The 23,500-nt window shown below is 46.1% G+C and overlaps 1 protein-coding gene across 2 annotated transcripts in view; it reads left to right on the top strand.

The window, feature by feature from the left end:
- Positions 1-23,500, top strand: part of oxsr1b (oxidative stress responsive kinase 1b) — a 66,418-nt gene that overhangs the window by 27,967 nt on the left and 14,951 nt on the right. For both annotated transcript variants that reach the window (XM_076290590.1, XM_076290589.1), the window contains exons 4-7: positions 9,850-9,991; positions 19,107-19,162; positions 21,555-21,664; positions 22,897-22,998. In XM_076290590.1, the coding sequence (XP_076146705.1) occupies positions 9,850-9,991; positions 19,107-19,162; positions 21,555-21,664; positions 22,897-22,998 (410 nt within the window). The remainder of the gene's footprint in view (positions 1-9,849; positions 9,992-19,106; positions 19,163-21,554; positions 21,665-22,896; positions 22,999-23,500) is intronic.

Here is a 23,500-nt window from a genome sequence, read left to right as displayed (position 1 = left end):
CCAGGACAGGTTAAACATTCCAAAGCTGGGTATAGCCTGATTACCCATTCACTTCTCAGTGCATCAGCACAAACTCACACTCCCAAAAGCTACCCACTTGTGTGCACATATGCACAGAAATTCAGAGAAACCAGGGATGACCTAGTTATCCATTCACCTATGCATTGTCAAAAGCACACACGCCCACACATTTTCAAACCCAGTACAAATATGTGTGTGCACACTTAGAAATCTATATGCTTCTGCTATATGTCCTTGCACGTGCAGGGGTCCATATACACACCCAGGTATCCTCACCCTTCACCTCAACCCAGCCATCCTAACCCCAGTGCAAAGGTGTATCCTATATCCCTGAGAAAAGCACACAGATCAATAGGCTAATTAGCGTATAGCACCAAAGGTCCTCTCCAATCTTGGGTTCATTCGGAGGGATACACTCTTCACACACCAAGCTTCACCCCCCCCCCCCCCCCCCCCACATACACACCTTACATCGGTGGTTCTGTAAGTTTTCGTTGGCAGGCGTCCAGGACATAGTCATCTGACTCTGACGAGCTCAGCCAGAGCGAGAAGGCCTGCCGGGGGGGGGGGGGGGGGGGGGGGGGGTGTTGTGCTGAACCAAAAAGGGACACACCAACACACACATACATAGACACACACACATGCACATTTCTTTACTCTCACACACATATGCATCAAACCCTTGTTCTGCATCTGTCAAACAGTTTGTTCATGCATGCATTCAAACCCCTTACATAACCCACATCAACCACACACAAGATACACAGTTTTATATATATATATATATATCTACACACACACACATGCATACACAGTTTTATATATATATATATATATATATATACACACACACATGCATACACAGATACTCACATCTTGCATAATCACTTACACACTAACAAACGTGTTCCTTTTCTCACACATTCTTTCGCTCATAGACACAGATGTGCGTTCACACAGAAATTCACACTCTCTCTCTCCGTCTTGCTCTCTCGCTTTCAAGCACATATACACAAACGGACACAAGATGTGCCTGTTCTGCACAGACATGAACACACGAACGAACACACACGCACACACACACACACACACACGGCCCTGTCTAGCTGAAGCATGGCCAGGCTAACCATGCCAGAGATTACAAAGAGGAGCAGCCCTCAAACACCTCGAGGTGAAGCAGAGCATGGGCGGAGTGGAGCGGGAGGGGAAGGCTGCAAAGTGAGTCATGCTTAAGCAAGCCATGGAATGCGCTTCTGTAGATTAATCTGGCTGCCTCGCTATGCCCTTTCAAACCTTCTCATCCCAACCCCACCACCACCACCAGCAGCAGCAGCTCATGGGCCACTAGAATGCTGTCACACCTGAGGAATTTTAGCCCTGGGCCTCTGAACCTGCACAGGAGAGCATACTCATGGATTGGCCCGGGGAACTGTATCGGAACTCCCCCTATTACCGTCGGTCCCGTATGTCCGCCGTCTTTCGTGTATGTGTCACTTAATATCCATTTCTATACAAACCAAGACGGCGGATTCCTAAAGAAACGCAAGCACCCACACCATAGGTGTATCTAAATTAGCTATGTACCTAAAATGACATTTTACCGTGACTCGAAGAGCTGTAAACAGTGTTGTAAGGCTGCGTGTACACATCCGCTTGGAGCTCCAGTGGAATTTTAATTTCATGACGAGAATTCTTGGTCTAACCGTTCATGTGCCGTTGAAACGGCGTAAACAGGCGACCCATCAGGCCAACATTATAACTCCGAGCATGGTAAACAAAATTGGATATTTCAGGCAGTAAATGCTCCCGTTAAGAACCAAACCAGATTTTGTTCAAATCTACACACCTATGGCTACTGAAAAATGTAAGGTTCATTTAGCAGATGTTATTTTGAAGTGTTAAAAAACATCGTTGTTTTAGAATTTCCGGTGATAATGGGGGGTGTTGCGATAAATGCAGAGACCAAATTTCCCTCACGGGATCAAAAGAGTATACAGTATATACTTATACTGGATCTGATGTTCGGAGAGCTGTTGATCATAGAGGATCTTTATCATTCTGACGCCTTGTTGCAGTGGCTGTAGCTCCGTGTGTGTGTGTGTGTGTGTGTGTGTTGCGTTTTTCTTCTTCTTGTCTTCTCTTGTCTCGACACAGAACGTAGAATTTAAAAAGCTGCGTGGTTAATCTCAAAAGTGTTCCATTCATAGAGAGACTTATTCCTGGTCAAGCCAATCATCAACTCACAGACACGTGCGTGCACACACACACACACACACACACACACACACACACACACACACACACACACACACACACACACACACACACACACACACAGAGTGACCCGAGGCCGAGACCCTTCTGTCGGTGTTAGTGTCAGATGCTCATTGTCCCTCACACCTCCGTCCATGTTATTTGTCGGTCTCCTTTTTTCTGCTCCTCCTCTTCCCCTTGTCGCCCTCCTCCCTCTCTTCTCTCATCCAGCCTCCCATGCCTGCCACTGCCCGCTGGCCTTGTCTCTCTTCTCTTCCTTCCTTTTCTCTCCTGTCGGTTTTCCCCCTCCCTGCTGTTGTCTTCTTCCTCTGTGGCGTGGCCGTTCAACACAGTGGGCATTCTCTCCGCTCTCCCTCTCTTTCCCTTCTTCTCTGTACTCCTCTTTTTCACTCTCTCCCTTCTCTCCCCTCCACTGCTCTCTGCCTCACCCCTCTTCTTACTCCTCCACTTCTCTCTCTCTCCTCCTCCCTCTCCCCCATGCCTCCTCTTTCTCTTTCACTCCTCTCTCCCTGTCCGTCTTTCTCTCATTCACTCCCCCCCCTCTTCTCTCCTCCACTCCTCTCCCCCTCTCTCTTCCTCTCTCCTCCACTCCTCTCCCTCTCCCTCTTCCTCTCTTGTTCACTCCCCTCTCCCCCTCTCTCCCTTTCTCTTCTTCTTTCATGTACTCTTCACCCTCGCTCTTTCTCTTTTCCTCCCTGTTTCACTCCTCTTTGCCCCTCTCTTCCTCTCTCATCCACTCATCTCTCTCTTCCTCTCTCCTTCACTCTCTCCATCTCTCCCTGCCACTCCAGAGCAGGGCCCTGAGGAAACTCCCAGGAGCTTCTGTCAAACACTCACACAAAGAGCCATTTCTTTTCTGATGGCTAAACTCAGTGAGCCCCACACACGGTAATGAGGGGCTACCGGGTGTGTGTGTGTGTGTGTGTGTGTATGTTTGTATGGATGGATTGTACTGAAATCAGGTCGGTCTCTGGTGATCTGTTTTGGTTTTATAAGGACCATAAGATCCCTTGGCCGTAGTTTCTTGAAGCAGAACAGTTGCAAAGGTCAAGGAGAGAGAGAGAGAGAGAGAGAGATTTTTATCACAGCAGGAAATTAATGTGCTATGAGAACGCCCATACGTGGAAGTGTATCCACCCCCCCCCCCCACACACTTCTCTCTCTCCCCTCTTCTCTATGGGGGAATACTGAACATGTAAGGAGCATGCAAGGCCAGCCAGTGCTTCTTGGAACTGATCAAATGGAGCCAGTGTGTAAAAGCATGAGTCAGACATTTGAGCGCAAGCCTGTCGGCTCAGCCCTGGCTCCTGTTGGAGCCTCACAGTACTGCTGGCATCATTAGGCAGGAGTGAAGAGGATCCTTTTAAATCCTCTTCTCCCTCTCCCTCTCTCTTTCTTTCCCTCTCTCTCTCTCTTTCTCTCTCCACTGCTCTTTGTTATGGATCCCATCTCCCTATGAGGAGTTTTGGAGAACCTCTTTAGATGTGTAAGGCATAACAAGGGTAGTGAGTGGTGAGCAATCAAGACCTAATGGGAGGTTTTAAAGGACCTTTGTTTACACTTGGTTTCAGGGAATGGTAAACTAAATTGTGCTTAAAGGCTTAGTGGGCCACCCCCCTCATGGATTCTCTGTTTCTTTCTCTTTCACATGGAGACATGCTTGCACACACGCACACACACTGACACACCTACACATACACACACTCCCATATACACTCTCACAAACACACTCTGCCTGTGAAAAGAGGTGTTGGGAAGGCATAAAAACCTATAGAGCTCTGTCAGGGGTCTGCTGAGTCGGCTTTGTGTGTGTATGTGTGTGTGTGTGTGAAATAGAGAGATGGTGTGAGAAAGTGATGCAGAGAGGTGTGTTCTAGGGAGATGTAGAAGTGAGAGCATATGGAGTGCAAGGAGAACCCAATGAACCTGCGCTTAGACAAGCGACCAGTTTTATCTCACACCCGCCCTCCTTTTCTTTACTTTATTCTCTTCATACTCTCTCCTCCACACTTTCCACTTGCCACTCTACCTCCTTCTTTTATTTCCTATCGCTTGCTTTTTATCTCCATCTCTCCCTTTCCCCCCTCTATCCTTTCCTTTCTCTTCCATCCATCTCTTTTTTTCACTCCCTCTCTCTACTTTCTCCTTCCCTCTCACTCCATCTCTACCTTACCCTTTCCTATCTCGCTCTATCACTATCCCTCACACGCTCTCTCTCTCTCTCTCTCTCTCTCTCTTTTTTTCTCTCTCTCTCTCTCTCTCTCTATTTCAAATTCAAAGAGCTTCATTGGCATGACTGTAAAGTTACAATGTTGTACACAAAACAAAAAACTATCAAGAAAAGAAACATAATTGACAAGGAGTAGGATAGGTCTGAGAATGATAAAATGAAAATAGACTCACACAAACACACACACACAAATAATCATAAACCGGGGGGGGGGTATTATATTTCTCTCTCTCTCTCTTTTTCTCTGCCTCATGTACTTCATCTCACATTGCTGGCTATCTGGATGAAAGGCAGTGTGTGTGTGTGTGTGTTCCCTCCGACTCTTCTGTGGCTGGGATTGGATGCGCTATGGAGCATCCGAGGGCCGAGCGCATCCTAAAGTGATTGCACCAATAAATATCCTCCGTGGCCCCGGGCCTGGCACCCTGCCACGGCCACACTTGGCCCAGAGGAGAGGGGGCAGTGCAGGCACACACACACACACACACACACACACACACACACAATCTCATAGATGACTTTCTCTTCCTCAGCATTTAGTTAGTTTCTTGTTAATACATATCTAATAATGCAATATAACCATGCTATAGACTATGGTCTAGAATAATAGATCATATAGTGTATTTAGAAATATCACACATCATTTATGTGTGACTACTTACTTCTAAAGCTAGGCTAATGTTTTGCCATAGTGCCTTTGAAAAGAGGTCCTTCACCTCTTTCTTTAAAGGAGAATTCCGGTGTGATTTTGACCTAAAGTGTTTTGAAACATGATACCGAGTGTGAACGTATGTCTCATAGCCCATCTCGGCTTGTCCCCTGCACTGCGCTAGTTAGCCGATGCTACCAACAAGGCGGTCAATGGTGGTGCCTCGGCATCGGCATAGCCATGCAAATAAATCACTGTTTTACACCATTTACGAGGCTCAATGTATCTCCACACTTCATTGGTAGACTTCCGAGGGCCCTGACATTTAAAACGAGACATTGAGAACTTTGAAAAAGCAGTAATTTACTTACAAGACGATTTATACAGACAGTATCTTCACGAAGTTTAGCGTTTGCAGCCATCTTGAATTTAGTCACGATAAGTCGAGCGACGAGTAAGAATGAACAGGTATGATAAGGAATCAAATTCCAAAAATAATTCTGTGGAAATGCATGGATTACAGTTTCTTCCAGTAGCAGCAACTGGAATCCATGCATTTCCATGGAATTATTTTTGGAATCTGATCCCTTATCATACCTGTTCATTCTTACTCGTCGCTCGACTTATCGTGACTAAATTCAAGATGGCTGCAAACGCTAAACTTCGAGAAGATACTGTCTGTATAAATCGTCTTGTAAGTAAACTACCAGTGCTTTTTCAAAGTTCTCAATGTCTCGTTTTAAATGTCAGGGCCCTCGGAAGTCTACCAATGAAGTGTGGAGATACATTGAGCCTTGTAAATGGTGTAAAACAGTAATTTATTTGCATGGCTATGCCGATGCCGAGGCACCACCATTGACCGCCTTGTTGGTAGCATCGGCTAACTAGCGCCAGATTTCGGAGTGCAGGGGACAAGCCGAGATGGGCTATGAGACATACGTTCACACTCGGTATCATGTTTTAAAACACTTTAGGTCAAAATCACACCGGAATTCTCCTTTAATGAATCAATAACTGAAGAGTGCTGACACTGCTTGTAACCAGTGCAGTGCTTCTAATCCTGAATCCTTCATCATTGAGCAAACGTTTTTCACATGAAGCTTTTAGAGGGTTCTTCTGTAGTGCAAAGGTAGAGAACTCTTATTCAGACTGTTTTAGAGTACTTCCATTCCTGATAAAACTGTTGTTGTTGGTTTTGGTGTTGGTTGTATAGGACTGTGTGTGTGTGAGTGTGTGCGTGCGTGTGTGTGCCCGACCGTGCATGTGTGTGTGTGTGTGTGTGTGTGTGTGTGTGTGTGTGTGTGTGTGTTTGTTTGTTTGTTTGTTTGCTGTCCAAGTCTCCTTCTAAAAACAGCTCCTCTAATGAGAGTGTATACACTGATTTCTATGGGCGTCATCCTCCGTACATCTGGATCACATTATTACATTTATTTATAAATAAATAATATTTATATTATTATTTTTTTTTTAAAGTTTTCACCCAGAGCCTCTTTTCTCAGAAATGGAGTGCAGAGTACAGTATAGCGATGTGATTCTTTTGACTGCTGGGAGAGGAGATTTTTCTTTTTTCTTCTGTGTTCCCGTCTTTGCGGTTGGGCAGATTACCCCCTGGAGAGTGAGAGAGTGAGAGAGTGAGAGAGTGAGAGAGTGAGAGAGTGAGAGAGAGAGAGAGAGAGAGACCGAGAGAGACCGAGAGAGAGAGAAGAGAGAGGGAGGAAGGGAGTTAGATAGTGAGAGAAAAGTGCTGCCTCTCTGCATTGTCACAGTGATGGAAATAGCATCTGTAGCCGCCTAGTCTCCTTGTAGGAACACAGGCCTCTATTGTTTCACCAGAGCTGTGTGAAATAAGGGAGATTTTATGGGTCCCTCTATGAGAAACATGCTCAGCCACAACTCAGCCAGACCTCAACAAGACCTCAATAGACCCCTGCTGAGTCTCTCGCCTCAGTCTTCAGATCTTCTTTTCCCTCCCTCTCTCTCTCTTTATCTCTCTTTTATTCTTCTTCGGACCCTCTTTTTCTTGTCCTCCTCTCTCATTCCCTCTCTTCATCCCTACATCTTTCTTGCTCTCTTTCACTCCCTTCTCTCTGTCCCTCCCACCTCTCTGTCCTCTCGTCGTCTCTCACCCTCACTCTTTCACCCCCCTCTCCCTCTTTCTCTTTTTCACTCTCGTTTCTCCTTCTGCTGTGTCTGTCGCTCTATCTGCCTTGGAACCGCTCCAGGTCACTCTTGAAGGATGCGGCCTCATAAAGATGCTCATTCCCACTCATTCCCACTTTCTCATTACGCTGTTTTGACATGCCAAAATTGAAATGTCATGGGAAGAAAGCAGGATCAACAGTTTCTCTCTCTCTCTCTCTCTCTCTCTCTCTCCCTGGGCAATTTTAAGATCTCTGTCTCTGTCTGTCTAAACGACCTTTAATAAATAGAACTCCGGGTCAGGAGGATGCCTGCAGAGTCGGGTTGGGTCCCTTCAAACTCAGAGTGTGTGCACACACACACACGCGCACACATACTGTCTCTCTCTCTCTCTCTGTCTTTCTCTCTTGCTCGCTCTCACTATCTTTCTCACTCTCACTCTCACACACACATACTGTCTCAATCGCGCTCGCTCTCTCGCTATATTTCTCACTCACACACACAAACACACACACACACACAGGCTGTCTCTCACTCTCTTTCCCTCTCTCTCTCTTTCCCTCTCTCAGACACACACACACACACACCATAGCTGATATAATATCATGACTCTATAGCCTCTATGCATGGGCTTTTTGAAAGATGAGCTGGCCAAAGCCCTCTCCAGTCCAAATGTTTTTCTATGAAAGCTCAGCAGGAGTCCATTCAATAGCACGCCTCTGTCACAGTGAAGGGAAAAAGAAAGAAGGAAGAAAAAGACAATGAGATTAAAGTAACCCAATGTGTAAGGCCAGAGCGATATGCCCCCCCCCCTCCCCCCCAAGCCTCTGCCCAGCCGAGCTATTCTCTCCATTCATTCATCTCTCCGCACGGCCGGTTAGTCGCTCCGCTCTTCAGAAGGGGCCAGACAGACAGGCAGCAGCCTGCTGCGTCTGACGAGGATGTTTAATATTATAACTCAGGGCCTCAATTTACCACCAGCTACCTTTGTGCAGAAGCTCTTTTTAAGCCATTTTGCAGAAGCACAATTTTAATAGCACATCATTTTGTGACAGCACAGTGTGCTTTTAATAGTGTGTTCTCATCACTTGCTCTTTTGATTTTCATTACTGAGAAGTTGTATATGTTTTCGGTAACACTATATGAAGGGGAATCGGTAGTTGAAACCAAGAGTACACAATAAGAACTAGTCATACAACAGTTTCTACCTAGCCTGACGTAGCCATACTCAATTCTAGTCAGAATATGATCCATTGGGTCATAATTATGGGGCGTGTTTCAACCGATACCGGGGAATGCCTCTGCACTCAATTGGATAGACCTAACCAATCAGAGCAACTAAATAACTTACCGTGAGATGTAGGAAGAACACTCAAACCATCCTTCTTCTCCACAAATGCCTTAACATTGTTTTCTGGTCTAAGTTATTGTGCCATCAATATCTCCTACAACACTCATTAGCAAAATCTAAGAGATACGTAGTAGGGTAGGCTATTAGGAAAAAACTGATAGCCTATATCCCCTCCGTTTTAAAAATAATTCTATTGAACACTGATATGGTACAAACATGTTATAAACAGCTGGGAAAGGCTGTCGCAAATCCAGTTTTTGGGATGTGGGAAAAGTTTTCCCACATCCCAACTTTGGCCAAAGTTTTCAGAAATAATCGTTTTTCAGTGATAAAACCTCATTGAAATAATATGCATTTTCCATATGGGATCTTAGAAGCCATCTGTCTCCTTCTAGCCACAGAGTTTTTGTTGCAAACATAATCAACCTAAGCATGCTCAGATGACGTGATAGACGACACGCTGTTGCTCACCTGCCCATCATCGTAAAGCCCGATTTGATTGGTCCGCCAGATTTCGGGCGAGCATAGTTGCTCCACAGTGGAGCAATGCCAGACCGAACTTCCCGACCTCAAATGTTGTGGGCCGAACCAAGTTCGGCTGGCATCCAGGCTAGTTTCTACCTACTCCACAAGTGTAGATCAGAACATGAGTTTCCTATGTCACATAAAGATTTGCAGTAGCAAACTTAAAAAACGGGCAGAAAATGAAACCTGTCCCACATTTCGGTTTCTGAGGCGGTTTGTAATTGTGATTGACACAAGGTGAGATTGAATTTATTTTTAAACTTGCAGTAATTTCTGATGAAACAAATATGGGCTTGGTGTGCAATGGCCTTTAGGCTCCCGTATTAGATTAGATTAGCATACAGTTTTAGATGTAGCACACAATATTAGATATTTGTTTGTTTGTGTGTTTACAGAGTAGATTATAGTATTAGATTATTTGTTACAAATGTTCACATTATCAGTTCTTGCACATATCTAATGATCTATTTCCATATTAAACTGTATTCATCATCTTTATTCTGTGTGTCAACTCTCACCTCTGCCTCAATGAGAGAGAAAGGATAGCGTAGCATTTACACACACCAGTGCAGTGTAGTTAGTCTGGCTATGCTGGACGTCCCGTTTCTACTGGGCAGTAATATGGGGCTGAGCGTGATGAATTGTGTTTTTGTCTCCTAGGCTCAATGCTGGACGTGATTAAGCACATCATCTCTCGGGGGGAGCATAAAACTGGGGTGCTGGATGAAGCCAGCATCGCCACCATGCTCAAGGAGGTGCTGCAGGGCCTGGAGTATCTGCACCGAAACGGACAGATCCACCGGTAAGGCCACCTCAAGACCACTACCATACACCGTTACAAAGACCAATGCACTCAACTTAACCCAGCTAGGCCATCTTGTGCTTTGACTTTGAGTAATACCGATGTGTAATATAAAGTTGATTACAACCATTACATGTTAACATACACAGTTGCTTAAGAGGATTGTTGGCCAGTGCCACACACACACTATCTTAGCATTGCTTCATTCCCACATCATCACATCTTCAGCGTTGCTCTATGATACACCAGCCCCATACACAAGGCCTGACGTGTTGGTGATTCGAATGCATAGGTTGTACACACAGAGGACAAAGTAGATTTAATCCCGAGGCTCCGTGTGGTGCTCTGGTGGGAATGATTACGGCAGGATACATAATTACCCTTCTTTGCCCCCAGAGGTCATCCTGTCGAGGTGAGTTATGTCAGGAGAGCCCAATCAGGAACTGAGGCGTTTCAGAGAAAGCCTCCATTAAAATGTGGTGGCCCCATCCGTCAGAATCTTATCTGTGCTGGTTTAGAACTGGAATCCAGTCTTGTTCGGCGGCCCGAGACCTGGACACCCTCACTGGTGCCGACACTCCCGCACGTCTGGAACTCATAATGAAACGCCTGGGAGGTGTGATTTATTTTGGGGGCTGTTATTTCTTGAGAAGATGCACACCTACTCTCATGAATATTGGCATATTCTGGTGGCAAGACCAGTTTGTTTGTGGCTGCGGTTTATGCAGTGTTGAGCTTGCAGCCTTGCACTCGGCATGCTAAGCAAGCGGTATCGCTCTAAGGTCAGGTGAGGTGGCCAGGCTTTTTCGCTAGACAAACTGTCTCCTGGCGATCCTCCAGAGCCTAATTGAAACTTAGATTAAAAGCTGGCACCTTCGATCATGGCGGTGTCTCTGTTTAATATTAATGGCGTGCTTTTTTTCCCCTGCCGTGGCATATTTTCCTGCCGGAAGTCCCTTGTATGGCGTAAGCCGCGCACGTGTAAATAATGCACAGGCTCTTAGCCCTCTGAGCACTCGCCTGGACTTAGAAGCTCAATGAAAGGAGAGGGATGGGGGTGGATAGAGGAGAAAGGGATAGAGGGAATGGGAAGGATGAGGTAGGAAGTAAGAGACAAACAGAGGGAGCGAGAGAGATGGGGAAAGGGGGGGGGGAGTGAGGGAGGGAGTGGTAAGGAGTATGACCGAAGGGGGAGAGAGAGGAAGGGAAGGGTGAAAGGGAAGGATCTGAAGAGAGCGAGAGACCCCCCCCCCCCTTGCTGCCTTCTGAGCCAGAGGTGTAAATCTCTCTTACAGGAGGTGATGAGAATACATGTGGAGAAAGAGAGGGAGGGAGGGAAAAGAGAGAGAGAGATTAATAAAAGAGACACATGTGGAGGGAGGTAGAAAAATTATGGGAGAAGAGGGAGAGAAAGAATTGACAAAAAAGAAGTAAAGAAATGCTGCTCATGTTTGATGTGTTTCCCTGTCCAGTGGAGCTGGGATGCTTAATGTCATATCTTCCAATCTCCTCAGACATGTCCTTTGATATAATGGCTACTGTGGTTTGGTTCTATCCTGTTCACTGTTGACATCTTAGACATGTCTTGAGACATGGTTCTGGCTCGTCATACTTGTGAGCGAAATAAAGTGATGCAATGCACTCCACATCAAACATGAGAGCAGCACAGGGAGGTTCTCCTGTGATTCCCCAAAAGCTACTGTGCTGTCTGTTGACTGTGTGCCCCCCCCCCCCCCCCCCCAACCTTTTCTCATTGCGCATTGCTTTCCTTTCTCACAACCATTTAGTGTGTAGTGATTTATAAAGCTCAATCAAGCATTTTTCTCAGTGGTTTAAATTTATTTAAGTGGTTTAAAGCATAACATACTGTAGAAACACTAGTGTGATCAGTGGTGACATGGAATTGAACTACAACCACAATGTTTGCGCAATCTCTCTGCCCCTAGTCTAGGTGGAGAGGCTAAAGCCCCCGTGTCTACGAGGACATCTGGTAGATCGCAGGAATGATTTTGGGCAGGAATGTGTTTACTGTATGGGCTTGGCACTGCCAAAACCAACAAACTACTGACAGCAATTCTGGCCAACACATGATCAGTTGATCTGTGTGTGTGTGTGTGTGTGTGTGTGTATGTGTGTGTGTGTGTGTGTGTGTGTATGTGTGTGTGTGTGTGTGTGTGTGTGTGTGTGTGTGTGCGTGTGTGCGTGCGCTACTCAAGTGAATGCACCACTGACAAGACCTCTGGCACACACCCTACTCTAGTCAAAAACATGATCAGTTGATCAGCCCCAGTGTGTGCGGGTGCGTGCATGTGTGTATGATGTAAGCTGGATCATATGAGTAGCAGCAGAGCTAAAGTAGCTAGGGGGGGGGGGGGGGGGGGGGTCACCTGATTCCTGCTCTCTCTCAGTAGAATGTAATTAGAGGCTCGGGCCTAAGGCTCACCCTGAGTCGTTCACCAGGAGCCGGTTAACTTTGGCACCTCTCTCTCTCTCTCTCTCTCTCTCTCTCTCACACTCACACACACACACACACACACACACACACACACACACACACACACACACACACACACACACACACAAATAGCAGTGTGAGGAGACCCAGCACAGGGGTATCAGTTCTCCCACCTCACTACCTCACCAAAAGTGGCATCATCTTTACCCCCTCCATCCTCCTCCTTCATCTGTCCATCTGTGACGTGTTCTCCCTTCTGAGGAAATGATCCACTGATGCCCTTTTTCTCTCTCTCTCTCTCTCTGGGGTCATCCTTCATCACCCACTCTTCTCCACCTCCTTTCCAGCCCTCCAGTTGTCTCTCCCTCTCTCTATTGCTCTGTGTTGTTATCCCCCTCTCTCTCTCTCCCTCCCCTTTGCCATCTCCATCTCTCTCTTTCTCTCCACCCCCCTCTTTTTATTCTCTCTCTCTCTCTCTTTTCCCCACTCTGTCTTTCTGCATCCTTTGGTTCATGCTGTAATCACTCCCATGTGTCTCATCGAGGCCTTCTTTGTTCTTGAGAAGCCTTATCCTGGATGTTTATCTCTCAGGCCAGCTGTGTGTGTGTGTGTGTGTGTGTGTGTGTGTGTGTGTGTGTGTGTGTGTGTGTGTGTGTGTGTGTGTGTGTGTGTGATCGTGTTTGTGTGAATGTGCCTATGCTGAAGGCAGTGTCTCCTGAGACATTGGTCAGGAATGGCAATGGTGTCATGCTTGTATGGCTGTGAGCTTATCTCACAGTCAGTGATCTCATAGTCCTCCTCCTCCTCCTCTCCATGGCCTCTTCTTTATTATACTTGTCATACCTTATCTTCTCCACAAGGCACTTTACCAACATGACCCCCAGCCTTCCCCTGATGATGATGACCTTAATATATAGCTCTATACATTAAGTCAAGTCATTTCAAAGGCCAAGGGAACTTTATCAGGATGTATAGTACCCTGGATCCATGAAATAACTGGCCTTTAAAAATAAAAATCTCAGCTGAGAGCTGAGATTCTGTACCATAAAAAGATGCAAACTCATTGCATACTGTATATTACTTGCGAGAACTTGAGAAGTTCAGGTGCTAATTGAGAGGGGGGATTTGTTAACTTCTCAATGATGGAAAATAGTACACGAGTGTTATTTGTACTACTACTGATGATGAAAGACTGTCTTGCTTTGCTGGCTATTAAGATAGACAGACAAGGGTATGTAATATGTAACATTTAGTATCCCTGCCTTGAGGGTTCAACCACAAAGCTGCTCTAATTGCTAATGGACATGATGTCAGAGGAACCTCGCCACTTGCACAGAGGCATGCTCGGGGCATAAATCTCCATGCCGACGTGATAATGCTGAGACACCATTCTCTGGTGTTTTATTTTTTATTCTGAGACACTCGGAGCATGTATGGTCGATTGTGTCGTTAAAAGCGCGATGGCTTTATCGGTTCAGCGCGGAGTGATTTTCTGGCCATCAGGCGCTGAGTCATGGTTGGTGGTTTTATTACTCGTTTTTATTTTTTATTTCCTATTCAAAGGCCCTTTTCATTTCACAAGTGCAAAACAGTGATTTGACAGCGACACACGCCTCCCATTAAAGTGGTCTTTTTAGGGCGGGAGCCCGTGGGTGGAGAAAGGGGCCTTTATTGTGTCCTGGCTCCAGGGTTAGGGACTTTATGTAACACCACGTGTCTCGCAGACCGCTCCTGTCAAAACACTTGCCATCTCGATCCCTGGTCTTCACGGCCAAAACAATGAAAAAGCTGAAGGGGCCATGGGGCGAGCACCAGATAAGGGAGAAAGGGGAAAAAATGAAAGGGAAGTTCAATAATGGCTGATACCTGAGTGGAATAATAGGAGCGATGCAATTATTGGACAATACGTCGAGCTGAACTAAGCTCGACTTTCAGAGGAGGGAAACAGAAAGAGACGAGTCCGTCCAGAAGAAATTAGGAACTAGAGAGCGTCAGTCGGAGTGGTAGAGCTGCCCTCAGCTTCCCAAAATACTGGGCTCTGTGGGTCATCTCGAAAGGGTAAGGGCAGACACTGTTTACCACATTGTGTGTGTGTGTGGGTGGGTGTGGGTGGTAGCGTGTCTGTGTGTGTGGGTGGGTGGGTGGGTGGTACCGTGAGTGTGTGTGTGTGTGTGTGTGCTACGGGCATTTGTATATCAGAAGTAGGTACTGTGTCCTCCAAGTGTGGCAATGTGTATGTCTGCCTAGGTGTGCTTGAAGGTCTATGACTACATCCTCAAAGAATACATTTGTGTATACAAACAACCATTATTTATTGTAAACTGTAAGACAAGTTGAGAGAGACCATCCATCATGAAGGGAAGATTCTTTCCTCTGATTCTTTCCTGATCTAGAGCTTTTGGCGGCTACCTCCTTTTTCCTTCCTTGGGTGACCACGGTGAACCCACTACCCTCCTGCTGAAGCTGCAGTACAGCACTGACCACCTGCAGGCTCTTCTGCACACCAGCACTACTGGCCTCCCACCTCCCACAGGCAGCAGCTGTCAATCATGAGACAGCATGACTGACCACACACCCTCTTCCCTCACTCCTGACTCAGAGGAAGCAGGACGCCACGGTCAAAAGAAAGCAGCTCAGAAATCAGCACTGGCATAGTCATTGTAAATGAATGGGTGTTTACGGTGACTGGAAATGGCTTTTCTCCGACGTCTAGGTACAGTAGGTGCTCCTAGTCTTGCTGATTGTATCGATGGCGATCTTCCTGAGTCAGTGTGGAAGGAGGGGAGGGATCGGTGCGGTGGCAGCTAGATGACTCGGTGGAAATGCCACCATTGCGTTGCATTATGTCAGTCAGTCTGTACATCTGTCTGTCCATCTGACAGGCCTCCTATCAATGATTCACTCAGTCCCGTGTCCCTGTGTCTGTCAGTCTGTCACCCCTGTGGAAGTGCTGAGTAAACCTGCGTTCACACTTAGTGTCTTTTTGGAAGCTGTCAGGATCAGTTTGACATTATTATCCTATGGAGTAAACCGTGTGCCTGAGTACTTTTTTCTGCAGCTCAGTGTCATTTTAAAATTGAAAAAGTTCAGCTTCTCTAACAAAAAAAACAAACAAACAAAAAATACGCCCTACGTCTAGAGCTTTTCTGACAGTTGACCAATCCCAAGCACAGGAGATACCTGCTCACTGCTTTGTGACTGGACTGGACTGGACAGGCCCATCTCAGTTCAGTCTAGCTCATATCAACACAGCGCAGCCACCTCCCACTGTGCCTGGTGCTTACTGAAGACCCACTACTAGACTTGCACTAAATCAACATCAGAATGGAGTGCCATTCAGAGTCATTAGACATTCATATAACAGAGCCAATTTCTCATATGACACACATCTATTTGTGTGCCCTTGTATTACACTTACCCACACACATACTGTGTATGCTTTGTAAAGGTATGGTGACATTTTAGTGTAAGTAAAAAGCCTTACATGTTTTGGGAAGCAGAATGTTGTGCAATAAGGATAAACAGACTATTCAGGAAGAGAACATAGTTTGTGTTTCCTCCTGAGGAAAGGAGGGAGTAAGTGTGTGATAAAGAGAGAGGGAGGGATTGATACTTGGCAGTAATGCCGGCATATGTGACGAGACATATGGAATCATGTAAATCGTCCGAGCTGTGTGTGTGTGTGTGAGAGAGAGAGAGAGACATAAATTATGGGTTGTGTACGCCTAGTTTTCCTGGAGACTGATGTCTCCCTCATGGCAACCCACTGTGTGAATTTCTCCTGTGGGATCATCAAGATCTGTCACATCGCCCCGATCTCAGCATGGCACCCAGTACACAACTTATATAACTTCATAACACAAGAATGTGTGTGTGAGGTGTGTCTGCAAAAATGTACTGCTTTAAATTTCCCCCACATCTCTTCGAAGTGCTGCTCAATCGTCAGATTTTATGTTCTGATATAACTTTGCTGAGCTAGGCTGTCATCTTACCTTTCGGACGCCTTTTGTCCCCCCATGACTGTTGGAGAAGTAATGCGCTCCCTTAACAAAATGAAAAGACAATGGCTGTGTGTGTGTGCGTGTGTGTGTGCGTGCGGGCCCATCTGTGTTTGTGTGTACACATGTTTATACTGTATGAGTAAGCATGTTTCTCTTGATATGGGGGCCTTTGTACAGTTGACTGTTGTCTGGTCTCCTGGAGGACAAACTCCACGACAAATACCTCTTCCTCTCCTCCTCCTCTTCCTCCCATCTCTTCTCTCTTCTGTCTCTGTCTCCTCTCCTCCTCCCCTGTCTCTCATTTCTTTCCTCTCTTCCTCCTCTTCCTCTCCTTCACTCCTCCTCTTCACTTCAATGTCTGCACTTGTCTGGACTCCCAGGCACAGTAATATGCAAACAATTATCATACGCTCTCACTGAGTATAGGAATGTTTTCCAACCGCGGCAGCAATCATCTCCCACATCACACATGTGTGTCCACTCCTGCACTTCCTCTTGGCTGTAATTACAGTGATAATATAGAAAAGCATTGAGAGAGGCCCCTTTAAACTTACCAGCCACAGTTGGATGGTGAGTTGGCAACCCAACCTCAGTGTTATGTGTACTGCTTAGCCACGCGGCTAAAGCTAATGTGGAAGCTTCACAATTTTACATAACGTTCTGAAGTCTTAGCCTATGTTTACATAACAATAGGAGAGTCTCTATTGGTATGAATGGTTATGGTATATAGCATGAGTTGGTGACCTTGGTCACCCCTATAGTTTCCGTTTCAGGCAGAACCAAATGTCAATACAGTCATAGGTCAAGTGCTTGCTTAAGAGTAAGCAACCAGGCTGATACTGGGTGAATTTAGGTCCAACAGGTCAGCTGTGTTGCCATTGTCGTTGTGTGCTCTTGAGGTCAGGCCTGAGTTAGCTTTTAGCTCATGGTAATAATATCACCCTCTATTATTATCCTACTTCTGTGTAAAATGTAAACAGAGAACAAAAAAAGTTCAATCCCTTCATTGTTGAATAGAGAATCTAAACATCTTTCCGAGATTGACTTCCGTGTTGCATGACCACAGAGCACAACTGAATGTATTAACTAAAAGTTTGTCCTTCGAAGGCACACTTCCCCTTTCACAAGTCTTTTTTTTAAAAATGTTTTTATAAATAAAGCTAAACACTTTCAGTTTTTCCACAAGAGCAAACACCAGAGCTGCACTGGTCTTTGCAGAATGGAATGAATCCCTCATCCCTGACACTTTTCCTGATCTCAACGCAATGCTCTGGGTGTCAGAAACCACATAGTGGGTAAGAGACACTGGCCATTCCCAATACCTCTGTGAGTAGTGAGTGGCCTTGTGTGGGGAATAAAGATGTCATGAGAGCTGGTTGGAAATGGAGGGATGATGCCACCTTTGGTGAGATGGTGAGGTGGGACAACTGATACCTCTTTGCTGTGTCTTGTCACATTGCTTTGTGTGTGGGGGTGTTGGTGTGTGGGTGCGTGTTGGTATGTTTGTGAGACTTGGTATGACAACCACTTTAAGATAGATGAAACAGGAAACCAGAGGACTGGTGTTGTGAAGTGAAACAGACTCTTGTAGTAGAGGTCACCCAATGTGCCTCCTCACTTAGTGTAGTGCTGCTTGTTTAGTCAGTGGCTGTGGACACATTCTACAGGTACTGTCTCTCTGGTGCCACCTGCTGGTTGCATGTTGTATTGTAGACATTATTGACTGAGCCCTGCCAAAGGGTAATGTATTCATGAATACACTTATATCTAGTACTGACCTTCATCTGTCTGTTAAAGCCAGCAGGCGTTCAGCCGCCATCCGACGATGCAATTTATTTTATTGAGGTGGAAGCGATTTGATCGCATGAACTCCCCTAATCGTCAATCCAAACGCTACTCCCTCAGACCCTCCTGATCTGTCATCTCTGGCCACTGTCCCCCATATCCCCGTCCACTCTCGTCCCAGTTTTTATTCAGCGGGAAGGAGAAGAACTAATTTTGTGTCCTTATCAGCGGCTCTCGCCCAATTCCTCCCTGTCTGCTCTTTTATCACTGAGCATCTGCGACTGCTGCAGCCAGGGTCATACAACTCTATCCGTCTCATGGAGACGAGCCGGCGCAGCGCGGAATGAGAATCAGCCGGCAGTCTAGGCTGCGATGGAGGGTCAGCGCGAAGGCGTCTAGACGTCTAGACGGGCGTCTGGTCTGGGAGATGGCAGAAGCGCCACATCATGTCACGATGTCACGTCTCATCTCGTTTTATGCTCTGTCACCTCATGGCCGGTCCCTGCTGAGTAAAGGGCAGTGTGGCAGCTGCTGGGGGGACAGAACTGCCCCATCACACACACACACGCACACACACACATACACACACACACATACACATATATACACACACATACACACACACACACTCTCTTACATGCACACACACAGTTGTTGCACATAGACACTATCCTTGTACCCACAGACTTACAGTACTTATTTAAAGACACTCAGTCAGTCACACTCAGACACACACACAAACACGGAGTCGCAGCCATGACAGATATCCATGTTAATCTCCTGTGTCTGTGTGTGTGTGTGTGTGTGTGTGTGTGTGTGTGTGTGTGTGTGTGTGTGTCTCTGTGTCTGTGTGTGTGTGTGTGTGTGTGTGCAGGGACCTGAAGGCTGGAAACATCCTGCTCGGGGAAGATGGCTCAGTGCAGATCGCAGGTGGGTACTTTCCCCGTGTTTGACACACACGGGCTGCGCTTCTGCTTCCTGTCAGCTCACTTCCTGCCAAGTCCGAGGGAAAGAGGAAGTGACTGCTCATTTACACCCTGTCACAGCCTCGAAGCCTGGGGCACACATTTCAGCACAGCCCAGACACAGCATGCATACTGACAAAAACACTTTCCATTTGTGTGTGTGTGTGTGTGTGTGTGTGTGTGTGTGTGTGCGTGTGTGTGTGTGTGTGCCACAGTTATAAAGTCGGAAAGTAAACCTAATTTATTGCATGTTTTGAGCATAATTGCCACTGTAGCCCAATGCTTTTCATTCAGAATGGATGGCATGTCAGGCAGACTAAACATTTGTCTGAATTTTAAATGAGTGATTTCTTATTTCCTTTTATTATCCAAAGGTCTTTATCCCGGGCACACTCCATGCTAGTTCGATGACTCAAATAGTCCAGTCACAGCCCTGAATGTTTTGACATTGTTTCCATGGTTAAATACATTCCCCAAATGAATGACCGTGACGTCCTAATGGAATAATAATTATAATAATAATACATTTTATTTAAAGCGCCTTTCAAGTCACCCAAGGACACTGTACAATAAGAGAAAAGGATATAGACATAAGAGTAGCATAAAAACATCAAACAGAGACAGTATACAAGAGAACATAGACATAAAAGCAACATATACAGGGACAGTACAAATAGACAGTACACTTAGTAAAACACACTATACATTCAGCAGGGGACAGACATTGCCAACAAAAGTATAAAAAAAAAAAAATTGAAAATGATGGTCATAGCCTCACACCTAGTTATCTGTACTATATACTCCAGGATAGTGTTAATCTCCAGTATAGTTGTAATCCCAGTATAGTGTTAATCTCTAGTTTGGTGTTAATCCCAGTGTCCTGTGTAACATTGCTGTGCTCTGACCTCCACCCCTCAGTGGCACCACCAGTAGCTCTAGTTTTTTGGGGGGTTGGTCTGTGCTGCATTGCAGTGGTGCATTCCTACTGAATCCTTAGAGTGGGGAAGCCCTAACCTTTAGTGCTACACAGACACTTAGTGAGAGTGGGAAAGAGAGAGAGAGAGAGAGAGACAGAGAGTAGAAAAATGAGTGGGAGAGAGTGAAAGAGAGAGAGGTGACTGTGTAATCTCTCAAGGACAGTTTGGCTGAGCGTGACCCTCTGGTGACCCCTGCAGATAAACAGTGCTGCTGCTGCTGCCGCCGCCCCTGGTCCAGTGTGCGCATGCACACACGTCTCTCACCGTGAGAACAGGCAGACCGGGGTCGAACCACCACAGGCACCTGGCGCCCCACCACATCTGCCTAGTGCTTCAGGACTTTGCACTGTAGTAGTCCTAGTGGTGTGTGTGTGTGTGTGTGTGTGTGTGTGTGTGTGTGTGTGTGTGTGTGTGTGTGTGTGTGTGTGTGTGTGTGTGTGTGTGTGTGTGTGTGTGTGTGTGTGTGTGTGTGTGTGTGTGTGTGTGTGTGTGTGTGTGTGTGTGTGTGTGTGTGTGTGTCTGCGCGCGTGTGTGTGTGTGCGTGTGTGCGTGTGTGCGTGTGTGCGTGTGTGCGTGTGTGCGTGTGTGCGTGTGTGTGTGTGTGTGTGTGTGTGTGTGTGGAGAGGAGTGGGTGAAGCTGTGTGTGGTGGGATGGTGAGTAGAGGAGGGTGCAGCCTTGCCCAGCCCCTTTGGTTCATAGTCAAGCCCTCCTTACTCTCTAGTGAAGAGGAGTGAGTGAGAATATTTAGAAACAACAGAGGAAAGAGTGGGATTCTCAGGGGAAAAAAGGAGTCTTTGAAGGTCCAACTGCAAGATTATACGAAAGTGTGTGTGTGTGTGAGATATTTGGAGAACAGGGAGATACACAGGCATCATAATCAGCATGCAGCAAAATATTTCAGCACACACACACACACACACACACACACACACAGACACAATGCCTCAGCCTCCTCCGCCCCCGTAAAGTCTGTCAGTTTTGTACCCCTGGGGAGTCTGAGCAGTGTGGCGACTGGGTCCCCGAATGAAGACACACACACACATACACACACACACACACACACACACACACACACACACACACACACACACACAGAGGGTTTGATTAAAGCAGAGCTGAGTGACCTATTTTCCACTGTTTCACACCTCACACACACACATGGGAAGGAAACTTGACTCATTCAGTGAAAGGCACACATCAGGCTTCCAGGAATCTGCTGTTTTTCCCAGTCTACCTCGATATGTTGATTTCCATTATAAACTAGTCCATGGTTTGTGAACTGGGCTTGTAAAAAGTATCCACACATCACTGTATGGTCCACTGAAGTTATTTGTTGTTTATTTAAACAAACTGTTTGTTTGTTTGTTTTTGTCTGTTAGACTTCGGTGTTAGTGCCTTCCTAGCCACAGGTGGTGACATCACCAGGAACAAAGTGCGGAAGACATTTGTGGGGACGCCATGTTGGATGGCCCCAGAGGTGATGGAACAGGTAGGTGCCAACACTTACTCATCCACACACTCAAGCACGTCCATACACACACTCACACACATCCATGCATGCATACATACACAAAGGTGAATAGACTTATATACACACACATTAGAACAATTGTGCACATACCATTCAGACATGAATGAAAACATCATGCATACACTTAAACAGTGTAGTGAGTCCTAGTTGCATTTAACTGTGCAACTCAATGCTTCATAGCCACAGACACTCTCCTGGCACTGAGGTTTGTTTTGGTTCAGTGATATGCTTATTTCCTGTGAGAAAGGAGCGGTGGTTTGTTTTGGTTCAGGGATATGCTTATTTCCTGTGAGAAAGGAGCGGTGGTAGGAGCCAGCAGTGTTGTTTGGCGTGTCCATCTGTGGTTTGTACATTTGAGCGATAATTGGCACCAGTAAGCTGCTCTGCGCACAGACAGACAACACTCAGCAACCACCAAGTGCCTACAAATGAAAGCAGGCATGAGGAGATGATGGCGAAATACATTGCTTGTTGGCCGGGGCCGTGTGCACCCATGCGTAGGATAACGAGAATCTTCAGAGCTTACTGCCCTCCGTCAGCAGTTTGACTTGGTTTTGCTCAGGGCCGACGTTCCCACTACGGTCGTAAAAAGAGAACATTTGCGAAGTGACAATGGCTCTTGAATGGGCTCATGCATTATAATTGCCATTTCACAAAGGATACAATTTCCTACTGGCGAGACGTGTAAAGTCTCTGAAGGAGATTAAAGGTATTTGACTAGGCCACATTTCCTTAGCCTGTGTTAAATCCGTATGGAAGTGCCATTTCAGCTGAATGATTGAGCAGCCTGCTCTCTCTGTTCTCTTCGAAAAATGTCAGCTTCTGGGGTAAAATCTATTTGGACAAGAGTCTGTGAAAGATGTCAACAGTTGTGGTAGGCATGATGATGGCAATTAGATGAAACCAGTCAAGAGCACATTATTGGCAGAACATCTCTTTTAGCATGGTAGCTTTATTATTGTTTTATTGAGTTGTCATTGTTTGAACTGCAGCTTTTGTGTCATTTGATTTGACTGGAGTTGCATCAGCCAGTTGTTAGATGGAATACTGCTGTTTTTGGTTGATACTCTGTGTGTGTGTGTGTGTGTGTGTGTGTGTGTGTGTGTGTGTGTGTGTGTGTGTGTGTGTGTGTGTGTGTGTGTGTGTGTGTGTGTGTGTGTGCGCGTGCGCGTGCGCGTGTCTGGACATAGGTGAAGGGCTACGACTTCAAGGCTGACATCTGGAGTTTTGGAATTACGGCCATAGAGTTGGCCACAGGAGCCGCCCCCTACCACAAGTACCCCCCTATGAAGGTGAGTTGGTGCCTCAAAGGAGAAGAGTGCAGGTCAGTTATGGAGACTTGGCCTGCATTCAGAACGTCCACTCATTCAGTACACAGTGCACTATTGTGAATAACCACTGTATAGGTTTTCAATGACCAGTGCTCTATTTAGTAAATGAGTGGATGTTGTGAACGCTGGCTAGGATCACACTCCTAGTACTCTGTAAGTTATGAGCACCTGTAAGGTATAACGTTGAGATGCTGGCCAGGTAAACAGCTGGATGGAGGCTCTGCTCTCTTGTGGTTATGGTTATCCCATAGATGCCTGGGTGTGGACGTCCATGTCTTTCATGTGAAACCCTTCAGAGCATCTTACACATTCTGAAGTTCATATGAAAAAACCCCATCATGTCAATCTTGTGGCATGTTGTTGCCATTGAAGCATTTAAGGTTTTCCTTTGAGTATCATGAGACATCAAATGTATTCTGAAAGTACTCTGGAAAACACATTTAATATAGTGCCACCATATAAA

This window comes from Alosa pseudoharengus, unplaced genomic scaffold, assembly GCF_046254945.1.
Source record: "Alosa pseudoharengus isolate Yale_2024_CS ecotype anadromous, Long Island Sound unplaced genomic scaffold, YU_APseudo_1.1 YU_APseudo_1.1_scf_18, whole genome shotgun sequence".
Taxonomy (NCBI): domain Eukaryota; kingdom Metazoa; phylum Chordata; class Actinopteri; order Clupeiformes; family Clupeidae; genus Alosa; species Alosa pseudoharengus.
This window is presented reverse-complemented; position numbering and strand designations above follow the sequence as displayed.